General features: G+C 41.8%; 1 protein-coding gene across 1 annotated transcript in view; it reads left to right on the top strand.

The window, feature by feature from the left end:
• Nucleotides 1-8,188: 8,188 nt before the first annotated feature.
• The window catches only part of NUP210 (nucleoporin 210), a gene marked incomplete at its 5' end in the record, with an annotated part of 63,305 nt that continues 58,703 nt past the window's right edge, over nt 8,189-12,790 (top strand). The window contains one exon of the mRNA XM_084269666.1: nt 8,189-8,349. Coding sequence (XP_084125792.1) covers nt 8,189-8,349 — 161 coding nt within the window. The remainder of the gene's footprint in view (nt 8,350-12,790) is intronic.

Consider the following 12,790-nt stretch of genomic DNA (forward strand, 5'->3'; position numbering starts at 1 on the left):
AATTAATCAACATATTAAATACTAACTACAGTACGGATCCTTGGGACCTACTAATATTAACCTCCTGCTGAATTGAAAACTGTCAGCCTAATTAAATCTTCTACATAAGAACAACAGTGTCGGCAGTGAAAATCAGGATGACTTGTGATATATCCCGAAGCTGAAGGAAAAAATAACCAACCCCCCAAAGCTCTGCAAAGTACAGGCACCTGCAATTTCCATTTGCTTTTATGGGACTTGTGGAAAAAACAGGCTACTTAAAGAAAAACCAATTTAAAAAAGGGAGCAAATATCGCCTCTTTATACCTGTTTCACTTGCTGTTTACAGATTCATTGAACTATCAAACCTTTTTTTTTCCCTTATGGAATGGGTACAAGTGCCGTGTCTAGAGTATCCTTGGAATGTCAAAACTTGTTCAGGTATTTGATCCAGAGAGGACAAGGCATAAAATTTATAGCTAATCAAGTAAAACATGAACAAAATGAATGAAACTGATGACTACCATAGCTATAATCATGTTGGCAGGGCATGTTCCCTTGTCAAAGTCATTCAGTTTCTTCTAGACACCAGAAAACTTCTTGCATTTCTGACAGTTTGATACACTATCTGTAGCAGACATTTCTGTAACCAAAAAATGTATTTTGAATTAGCTACACCAAACCACATGGAAAGAAAGGCAGTTTCTTAGTGTTTGGCTGCTGTTATAAAGACTAATGTATTGAAATTTTGATGTGTTATAAACATCAGAACATCTAGAGCTATTTCTGAAAATATTACAGAGCAGCATGTAAAAATGTGTAATTTGAATAGCAGGTTTAAAATACCTTGATTAGTGCCTTCCAAGTACAAATCCTGTCTTGAACCTTGTACCAAAGAAGAGCTAGAAGAATATTACAAAAAAAATAGTAGTGAACATTCCCGTGTTCTTGCAAGGAACCTCCTTCATGAACATTTTGAGAGATAAATGTTATTAGCACAAATGTTCACAAAAAGTATACAGGTGTAATAATGCATTTAGACTTTCAATGTTTTAATAGCCCTTCTTACTGAGTTAACAGGCCTTTCTCTAGGAGGCCATAAAGTTCTTTCTGCCTCATGCTACTGAAGTTTTCAATACCTGTTCTAGTCAAAGCAGATTCCTTTACTTAGGTTAGAATAAGATTGCACAAAATGTCTGAAGGCAGACACAGGCTCCCACTGTGCAATGCTGAGGAAATCCTGCTAAAGTTTTAAAAAATAAATAAATAATGGAGCATTTGCCTTTTAAGTCCTGCTGGGTGCCATCTGCTTCATTAGGTACTCATTCCTGTTTTATTATCTGGATCAGCAACTTCAGAATATAAGACCCAATCTCAGAGATTTATTTGGGGCCTAAACCTAAGTGAAGGTCATTGCAACCAGACAAGACTGTGCTGTCAGTGGTTGTGCCAGAGTTGAGCAGCATTCAGTGTGCCCTAATTCCTCTTCATATATCCATCATAGCAATTCAGATGTTTGTTGTTGAGTGGAATGTTAGGCCAGATGGTACAGATTTACTCTGCTCAGGATCTGTACAGATTTTGGCATGTACTTTGGCTGTATGCAGGATTTTCCAGTGCCCAGCGTGAGCTGTGCTGTATGAAGCAAGCCCTAGTCAGCCTCCAACTTTCAGCCAAATCCCATTTCCAGACATGATATAGGCCACCTGGGAAACCCACACTTAGAGTAGACTTGAGAAGGTGCTTGGTATGTTCTAGCATATGCTAGCAATATGCTAGAATTCTAGAATTTCTAGCATAATCTCAGATTTCCCTCATGGGTTTCAGCTGCACAGAAACAAAAATCAAAACAAAAAAAGGGGAAAGATGTATGTATGTACTGCAGTATATATAGAGTCTTCCTGTGTAGGTACAGGTACAGGAGCCCTCCAGATCATTGCGAGTGCTGAGTAAGGTCAGAAGGCTACTGCAGGCAGAGAACAGGACAAAAGTCAATGGAATTTTATAAATTGTCCCATGCTGGTGTTTAAAGCACAGAAAGTAACAAACCCATTCAGAACCATGTTAACATGGAAAAAGTACTCAGAATTACTGTACTTGATTGCCCACTTCACATTTCTGAGGTGTACAAACCATAATTTGCAACCTTGAAAAGATCACAATTGGCTTTCCTTAGTATGCTTAACAAGGTCATTAAACGTATTCACATGCCTATTTATAACTTGTATTAATTATTTTTAGGATTTAAGACTACTGTGTTTTTCTAATTTTCCCTGATGTGTTTAAAGCAGAAACAAAGGTTGGGATGTTTGTTCGTTTGTTACTTGTCCCATCTTGTGAATTCTCATCACTCGTGCATTCATCCCGTTGTGCAGTGAATAGCTCATTAATATGATTTCTATCCGTGTATAAAGGCACATGGCAAAAGCACCATTATGTAACAGTTTGAAAAGATAGCTATAAATACCCTACTTTAATAACCATAAATTTACATTAGAAAGGTAGATAAACTCTGAAGTGAAAAACGTTTATTTTTATCTGATGTTACTGTTTCATAATCTCAGTGTTATCAGACTCATCCTGAATAATTTAGGAAGGTCTTGGAGTTTTATACCATCTGGGAAAGTCTTGCACAGCAAATGGATTTATACGATAGGAGCAGAGATTTACAAAGACAGACGTTTCTCTTTTGGGACTCAGTCTTACCTGGTACACATTAAAAAACTTCCTGTGACATCCCTGGTAGATGAGACTATGCAAAGAACGACAGGTTTGCCTCTTATTTCTCTGATTTTTCTGAACACAAGTGCCTCCTTTCCAAATAATCTGAAGGAAATCACCCTTGATGGAATTTTAAATTTTCGTTCCTTATTGCCATTAACCAGCTGCCTTGATTTTGGAAATGTACTGAATGTATGCCTGCCTTTGTCCAAACATGTTCTCATGGAAGGAAAATACTGGCAGGCATAACCAAAGTGTTCAGTTTTATAGTTGCTATCAATCCATCATTATCTCTGCAGAGAACAGTTGTAAGGCTGAGAGGATGTTCTCATAAAATCTTCAATAGGCATGTGAAGACACAGAATGTCTACTACAGTAAATTGAACATGATAACTCTACTAGTGGAGAAAGTGATAAAGAAATAATTGAAAAAGGAATGTTGTTTTATGTACTCTGTAAATCTACCTATTTTAAAGTAATGAAGGGTAATGCCACCTCTTCCCATTCAGTCTCTGTAGGTAGGCAGGAGCAGCTGACCAGAAACATAATGGAGAGGAAGGAACCTGTCCCAGGCACTTCTGGGGACAGGATCAATGCCTAATTAATGAGTTCTGCCAGTCAAACTTAACAGTTGTATACACCTGTATGTATGTGAGACCTGTCACTTGGCTTTAAAATGATGGATGGTTACAGCCCCATGTGCAAATACAATTATCTGTGAATTACAAATTCCCATTAGCCTTCTGCTAGCACTAAGGGACACCAGTTGTTATCTTGTTCCTCTGCTGGCTGTTTTGAAATATCTTTTCATATATCAGACCACTTAAAATACTTCTCAGACTGATGGCTCTTTGCTGGAGATACTTTGCTAGGCTCTGCAGCTACAAGGCTAGAGACCAACAGCAAACCAGACAGGAAAAAAGCACAGTGGTGAAAGCCATAGAGCTGGTCAGCCAGGAGATCCTCATGAAGCACTTTGAGATCACTGATGGGTAAGACAGACACAAAGGGGGCAGCTGAAGTGGTGTCAGATGCAGCCTGACAGGGAGGAAGGAAACTAACTGTCTCCCAGAGATTTTTGCAGGATACTGTTTTATTCTTCAGCTTAAACAAACAGCAGCAGACAAATAAAGGCCCATCACTCTTACTCTCATCTAAAGTCATGCTGTTCCCAGACCATTTTTATTAATCTGCCCTTTTCATGTCCTGCTCAGCCTGGTGTGGGCAACTCCCCATCTCTTCTCAACCAGAGCTTCATCCCAAGAGGAACAGCCTTTTCATTAAGTGTGTTACTATTATTTGTCAGTCACTCTTCAGCCTTTTAATCAAATATTATTTTTTTGAGAGGTTCATGAGTGTGATAGTGCAGAATAATGTTTATTGTTCTACTGTGTGAGTCCTGATTCTTCCACTTTAAGGAAACAGTTGGTACAATTAAATTGTACGCATTTAGCTGCTGATGCTACACTGTTAACACATGAGTACAGACGTATCTGCAAGGGTTATGGTTGGAACTGGATTGAGTCAGCACTACCCAGTACACTTTAAAATAATCTTCCACACCTCATTCCCTTATTTTGCTAGAATTTCACCTTCTGAAATGTAATTATTTGGAGTGGGGGGGATTTGCGTTGGATTTTTTTTTTGGTTGTTTCATTTTGGTGTTTGAGGTTTTTATTTGTGTGTGTGTTGTGGGATTTTTTTTTCTTTGTAGAGGAGTGTTTTTAAAGATTTTAAACTATTTAGTCATTATAAGATATTAAATACCTGAAAATAAAATCAGGTGTTCCTTGGCCAGACTTTTTTAGTAACTTTTATTTTTATAGTTTCCTCTAAAATTTGAGGTTTTCTTAATTCAAAATTTGTCAGAGCCTCAGGCCTCAATCCAGGAAAGCATGTATGCATAATCCTAATATTAGATACATGCTTAGTACTCATCTCAAGTTAGTTTAACCTTCCTAAACATGATGAGCCTCTAAACCTTTGTACTGCCAAAAGACATGAGACATATTGTACACCCTGGACATCTGAGGGCTTAGGGGAGCGTCGAGGCAATTCAAAGGGAAGAGAGGCACCATCATCATTGTGCCATTCAAATACATTCTTGTTTTGAACAAGAACTTAAAGTTATTTCACTCTAAACAGAAGACAACCTCATTATGTGCTGATACAGATTTTTTCTAGCTTTATTAAAAAAATATATCTTTCTACCATAAATTAAGCTAAATTGATTAAAATATTTAATCAAAGTATAAGTCTCCTTGCTTTCTTGGTTGTTTTTTCAGACCTGGAGACCAACCAAGTAAGACTGTAAAATCTTTCAGTAATTCTCTCCCTTCTATTCTTGTATTTCAGTAAACATTATCAGCACCTGGTGTTTTGTTATTTACCATGTGTATTTTGATTGCCTCTTAAATCTCTTTAAAACATAATTCTTCTACAAATGGCTCAGCTGCTTGGAGAATAACCATTTATTGCTTGCCTTTATCCCTCTCACAGTTAAGCAGCTCATTATGGTACTCCCTCTATGGTTCTATAATTGCATTCTGTGTGACTAAGACATTGCCGTTTTTGTTCTTTATCAGTTACTCAGGTGTACATTGATATGCATGCAAGATTATCTCCTGTTTCTAATAAGCCTGTCCTGTTCCAGTTCTCTACCATGCCAGCTAAGTCCTCCACTGACTGGAGGTATTTTTGACGTCCCTTGCGCTGTCATTTTGGCGTGAGAAGGGGTGTGCTGACTCCACACTGCTCTTATCACTCAGCATGGATAAAGAGCACTGCAGCAACTATACTACATCAACATGGGATTTCAGTAACTTCTCACAGAGCGTGAGCTACACTGTCTGCCTCTTAGCCTACCCTTCTCTACCCAAAATTGTCTACAATGCAAGACTCTCAAGCAAAAAAGCAAGCAGAAAATTAGTTTCATCGTTTTACTGTGCAATGGAAACTGCTGAGTTGCTCATCGATGGGGCCTGCCTTACTCTACTCACACAACTGCTTAGAATGCTTCTGAATACCTCTGAAAGTTATGTCAGACTTTTAATTGCTATACTTAACTGTCATGTTTCAGCAATAAGCTTTAAGGTCCTAAGTGTACTTTGTTGTTCCTTATGAGAACATCTCAAGTCTATGAGGAATTTGAGAACAATAATTTTCTAGAAACACACTAAATACTCATAGCTGCATGCTGATGATGAAATAAAGACAGACATACTGAGACTGAAAAACCGACTTTTAAAAGACAGGAAGTACTAGGATGCAGACTTTTTCACCTCAATTTGTAGCACAGGATGCTGTACTCATTATCTACCTCTTATCTACCCAGTTGTAATTATATTCACAGTAAACACAGTGTACTGATTTAGTCATGGGCTATTTTACCACATTGCTCCCTAATGTTCCAGTCTTTACTGATCTTATCTTCACAACATGCCTATGAAGGAAGGTTATAGAATAACTGACAGAAAGAGTAAAGAAAAAAAATCTGTATTTTGGGGAGCAGTTTAAGGTGTAATGGCTTGATTTGCCAGAATTTTTTATACCATATATCTTTCTGGGTCCAGCTCCCAGTGACTTAAATTGCAGCTGTAAAGTTCAGCTCTTCTGTAAATCAGACCAGACAATTTCAAGGTGTACACTCAGAAAATGAGTAATACACAAACAGATGCTGCAGTGAGAAGTGAACTGTCCAGCAACACATAGTCCTCTGGGATAGAAAATGGAATAGTCTTGCTGAGGTACTGATAAATAAAACACTAGCTGAATAAATATTGGAAACAAATCTTCCTAGGTAAATAAAAAGTCCTGTATAAGTTTATTTGCTTGGAATAGATGAGAACTATGCTACCTAAAGTAGAACTTGGTAAACTCTCAGGTAATGTCCATGGGCAGAACTGAACTACCTTAATCCCCAAATGACTGTTCCCTTCTTAAAACCTCTTCTCTTGCTGCATATATATATATGCCCATTATCTCTCAGTCATAGGTAAGGACAGGCAGGTCCTCCACACAATAACTTCATTCCCATTTGATTAATTCTAGGAGTGTGACCTTTCCCATGCATCATGAATGGTGAAGAGATCCTACCAATAAACACACGTTGACGATATATATGAATGTATACCGGCAATAAGGATTAGAATTGCAATACCACCCTGACTTTTGACTTACAAAATATAATTTTAAGTACTTTCAAGAGCACTTTCAGGTGCACTAAGGTTTCTAAAACAGCAAGTTGTTAAATTCACAGAAATTCCATCCCACAGAATCACATTTATCCTGACATATATCACCAGCTCATTTAAGTCTTCAGTGAAGCCATCTGTAACAAAATTAACTGAGTAGAACAATGCCACCCAGTACAAAGTCCAATCACTACCAGGAGGTAAAATACACATTTTGCAATATATTTACAAAATATAGGGTAAAAAAAAAAATTCCAGAAATTGAGACTTATGATTCCTGTATTCCATTCCAGGCTCTGAACAAACCTAAATGATTACAGATTTGCCATTGATGCTTAAAATTTCCCTTCTTTCTCTTCTTCTTCCTACTTTGTCCTACTTCTCATGTAGTTCCACTACATTTTTGAGGAATACACAGGAAAAAGCTGAGATTGCATTAGGCTGGCTGAGGATATCTAGCTACTCACTGTGCTCTTTGGAGGAGTTCCAGGCAGCTCAGACCAAGCCTGCTTGTGGTATTCACCTGGCCTGCAGAGTTCACGTACCGCCAAGTTCCTTGTCTCAACTTCACCTTTTTCTGCACTTTGGCCTGCCTAATTTTGAAATTTTTTTTCTCCCTAGGATACAAATAGTACAGGACAGTGAGTGTACTTGCTTGGAGCATACAGAAATTTGCTTTTACGTTCTACATAGCTATGAGCATCACTGTGAGTACTGTGAATACATGCTGAAAGGGCAGAGCATGCAATATAATACCCATAACCTCGAAGGCTATTTTTCTTAGTTGTCTAATCCCTAAGATGTAATCCACCGAGGATGTGTTTGTTTGGGGTTTTTTTCCCCACTCCACGGGTGCTATTTATAGAAAAGCACCACCACACCGCACCCTGCCTTCAGCAAGGCCTGCGGGAGATGCTGCCCGGAGCAAGCCCATGAAGACCCCACGAGACTCACCCCACTTCCCCACCTACTCAAACCGGTTTCTAACACGATGTACGCCCACCCCAGGAACGATTTTAGCCGCCGGGTGTTCAACTTGGCGGACGTCCTTCGCTTCGGCCGCTGGGATTACTCCCTGCTGTTCGCGCCGCTAGAAATTACCTCCGGAAAGGCGGCACCGGGGCGCCATCCGCGCCGCGAGTGGGGAGTGGATATGAGGAGCGCGGGGCAGGCCCGGCCCCTCTCCTGGCCCTCCCGCCCCCCGGGGCGCCCTGCCCCGCCGCTGACGTCCCTCCGCCCGCGGCGCACAACCGCCCTTTCTCACCCCTAACGGCGGCGACTGCCCGTTGCGGAGCATGGCTCCCCCCGCGCTTCAGGCGCTGCCTCTCCTCCTCCTCCTCTTCTCCCTTCACTTCAGCGTCTCTTCCAAGCTCAACATCCCCAAGGTGCTTCTACCCTTCACCCGCGGCACTCGCGTCAATTTCACGCTGGAGGCCAGCGAGGGTTGCTACCGATGGTGAGTGCAGGTGCCGCCGCCCTTTGTCCGCCGTTTCTCTCCTCCCGCCGCCCGGATGCACCTGCGGCGTTTCCTCAGCCCGCGGCGGGAAAACGCGACCCAGCGTGGCCCGGCCGCTGCCCCCTCCCCAGGGGCCGTTTCCCTGAGGAGCCGGCAGCGCCAGGCCTCCCCTCGCCGGCTTCACGTTACTTTGGGTGTTTAGTGGAGTGGCCCAGCAGTGCGGGGGCAAAATTTGAGATGATCCCACAGGGGAAAGGCTGTGCTTTACAAACCATTGTTGGCTTGGGGCTTTTGGTTGGGTGGGTTTTTTTGGTTTTTCTGTTAAACGCACTAGAGAGGGGCTCTGGCTGGAGGCTGGGCTGCAAAGGTCCTGAGGGGAAGTTTCCCGCCATGGCTGGGCGCCCTGCATGCGCCTCATGCCCCATGAGTGCCCGCCCTGCTGCCCTCTGTACCCCACACTTGCCCCCCACATACTGTATGCCTGTTCCCCCACGTTCCAGACATGCTTCAACATGCTCACCAGCCACCCCGCACACCCACAGTGCCACCCCACATATGCTTGTCCCACTGCCCCACATGTGTGGGGATGGCCCCAAAGGCTTATGCTGCTGGTGTAGAAATAGCCGTTCCCTTGCTGGGGTCGGTAAAGAAGGACTGATGGCTTTGAGTTTGGGACATGGGTATAGAGATGGAGGGGTTTGTGTGGCAGCACCTAGCTGAGAACCTCTTGGTGCTGCTCTGAAGTGTAGGCAGCACCTTGGGTGCATGGCTTGGGGAAGACAAAGTTATGTTTTAAATAATTGTGCCTTTCCCAGTTTCTTTTAGAGGCCTTGGTGCAGAGGCAAGGGATGAATTCTGTCTGGCAGCTCACATCAAGCCTGGCGCAAGGCAAGGCCTGCGGCTGGGCTCTCAGGGGGCAGGTCTGGGTGGTGTTGAGCACTGGGTGCTAAAGGTAAATACCATGGTGTGTGCAGATGCAGAAACTGTGTTGCAGTTTTTGTGTTAGACAAGTGTTACCAACTTCTCATCCTTTCTTTGGATCAGTAATAAGCAGGAGGTGCTTACCTGAAAAATAAAAAAAAAAGTATTAGGATGTATTTAGGATGATCCTTCCACGTGCCAGATGGATCCATGTAGCAGTTTCATTTACCTGGTGCACCAATGTTTCTCATCCCTGGGCTGGTTATTAAGCCTTTGATCTGTGACAAGTTCCATGTTTGAGGGTATTTGTGCACAAGAGCAGTCATCAGAGTTTCTCCAGAGCTGACTGAAAGCAAGTTACTAGGTGAGCTATATGTGGTTGTGCAATTTAATTTTTATGTGGACACTTATAGTGAATTTCTGGCAAATATGTGCTTTTCTTTTTCCTTACTCTAAAGGCAGCTGAGTATTTAAAAAGATTAGGTTTATGTGGTGAAGCATATTCTATGAAGGTAAAAAGCAAACTCACTGAAGTAGGAGTAAAATCTAGGAGGTGCAGAATACAGGTTTTTCCTATTTTGATGGCAAATTGCTAGGTGATGCTAGGCTGGCTACAGCCATTCCTGCATGTAGCAGGTGCTATCTAACTGTCAGAAATATGTACCCCTTTGTAAATATCGCTGAGATCTATATAGTAAAATCTAAAAGATTGTACTTTAGGGAAATACCAGATTTGGTTTACATAAATATCTCCAGTGACGGTTATTTGTAGGCACTTTGGACCATGTTATGTTGGTGCCGGTTGCCAGCAATGGGTTGTATCCCTCATGCAGACAGGTTTCAACATGCTTTTCCATCCTTTCCCTCTGTCTGCCCCTCAGAGATTAATTTTATTCGAGAATTAAGGGTTCATACAGAGCGTATCGTTGTTTTCTGTGCCAGGGTTGTAAATTTGTATGTACTCACTTCTGCTTTGCAGGAGCTGGCAGGATGTGGGTGGTAAAACTCCACATGTGCTTACAAAACCATCAGAAGGAAGCAGTAGCTCTGTGTGTGTGTGTGTGTGACTGAGCAGAAGCAGTAATGCTCATCACGGTGCTTGGAGCATGTTTGCTAGATTGCATCTGTGGCTCACTTTCCCTCTACATCCTTGCCCCTGCAGGTCTTGAACTGTAGGGGATGAGAAAGAGGGGTACTTAGGAGGGGCAGGCAACTCCACAGTGGCTTCCTAACAAGTTTTCTGTACTTCCCTGTCAAAACTGTCAGTAACAGATTTTACTGGAAGGAGGCCGTTAAACTAAAGAAGTTAAGAAGTACCAAATATAATGACTACAGAAGCAGTGGCTATTCCTCATCCAGGATTTATAAAATGATGGGTGGGTGTGCATGCACGAAAGCAGAGATTTGGAATGGAAATAATAAGATTTGGGCCCTTTCAGTCCCCTCTCCAGACACACATCTAATGTAGGTGATTGTGAGGTTAGAGGTAGCGTATGAATGCTGTTCTTTTCTTAGAGCAGCATTTGTCTTCTCAAGACAGCCTTTGAGTATTTGAAAGACTCCATTACTCATCTCACATTTGGAATTCATACCTGAGTGTCCAATATCTTGGAAAATCAGTCAATGGCATGTTGTGACCTTATTTCTTTCCAGTTTCCTTTTGAGGCTTCCCGTTTACCTCTGGAAGTAGGGGATTTCAAAATGATTGTAGCGGTGTCTGAGAATTCTGGTGAGTCAAAGGGAAAAGTTCAAATTTTATCATCATCCCAGCAGATTGGGAGCAAGGATAAAGTTACAAGCATGGCTTTCAAGTATTTTCTGATTTTCAGGATGCTCATGCCTTCTGGAGTTTGGGTTGCCTTTCTGTTAAAAGTATTTTTTTGTATAAGCTTTGTTTTCAAAGCATACGGTGTTCCCATCTGTAAATATTGTACATGGTACTATCTTCTGGGATAAAACACAGTCTGTGTGGATATATTTAGCATTTAAATTACAGCTGTATTTATCTTTTAATTACCTTAATCCAGAAATTACACCTGGAAGAATGAAAGCTTTCAGAAACAGAATTCTTACTTTGCAATCTGCTTTACCATAATAACAATTGGGTGGGGGAAGATGCACAAAATAATGATAAAAAATCGACAAAGGTATACAGCAAGGTATTTATAGCAGTAATTATCTGTAGCGTATAAATATGCTTACATGTCTGTAACATTGTTATTTCATATCTTGTAGAATTGAGCTGCATGGTGAGAGCTGGTAGAAAGGTTGAGAAATACAACCTACAGAATTTGAAGCATGGGCCCTTGAAGTTAGGGCTTTTGCTTAGGGGTTTAGTTAGGTTACAGCTATGGGAAACCATTCGGAGGTGATAACGGCCCTGGAAGGTGTTGTTCCTTGCAAATACAATGATGGGGAATTTATCACCACATTAAATAAAAGGGTTTGTGTGTGCTACTGAAGCCCTTGCTAATGAGGTTACATAAAGCTAATTGCCCTTGTGAGAGAAGCAGGTCTCAGAGTGCTGGAGTGAGAGTGCCTGAATGGTGTTTGAGCTGCCTAATGCACAGGTACTTCCAGAGAACCCAAAACCTTCATACAGTGCTGCTCTTGCAGTAGTTGGCCAGGGAAGCTCACTTGTCTCATTTCTGATACTGGGGTGTAAATTTGTCTTATCACTCTGCTGGATGTGTGTGGTGGTTTATGTGTTGGAAAAATCTCTGTTAGAAGGTTGCTGATGGAGGTCTGTTACTGTGCTGTAAAGCTGGCAGTCTCACCTCTGATAATCTGGGGGTTGTGTTGTTGTTTCCTGGATTACCTCTTTTACCACAGGTCTAAAAAACCCTGTCCTTGACTCACAATGAAAAATGTCTTGTGTGGGATACTGATAGTTTCATGATATGGAAGTTTACACCTTAAATAATAATCGTTATCCTCTGCTATCCTTAACCCTTTCTTTGGTTCTCACCTGCTCTGCATTTCCACTGATAAGGCCATTATAGCAGGTAGCAAAACGTTGCTGTCTCTGGGGGGAGCCTATGTTGCTGACTGCTGGTAGGCTGGATGCACTGCTGTGTGTGCTGTCGTAGCATGGTGCTGTCATAGCATGGCTTCAGGCTCTCAGAGGGACCAGAAAGAGCTCAGAGTTAGGCTCAGGTATCCTTGTTGGTAAAATGAGATGGGCTGTCCTGCTGTGGCCCAGGTCTGTGTTACCTGAGTACGTTTGGCTCAAAACCAGAGCAGTGGGTCTGCCACACAGGCATCCTGACAAACAAGAGGAGACAGAAGTTTGTTTTTTTTTTTTCCTCTCTTAGCTGATTTGTCAACCTTCAGTGTGATTTTACTGTTGAAACAACTTCCTGCATCTGAGCGCAACCTGCCTGGGAAGGAGGACAGAAAGAGTAGGGATGGTTGTTGATCTTGGGCAGCTTTGGTTTTTGAACAAAGATTTTTGTTCTCTTTCGTTGTGGTAATAGTAACTGAAGCTTTAAGAGTGTCTACACAAGAGAGGGTTTGAAGG

This window comes from Gallinula chloropus (assembly GCF_964237585.1).
Source record: "Gallinula chloropus genome assembly, chromosome: 12".
NCBI classification, from domain to species: Eukaryota; Metazoa; Chordata; class Aves; order Gruiformes; family Rallidae; genus Gallinula; species Gallinula chloropus.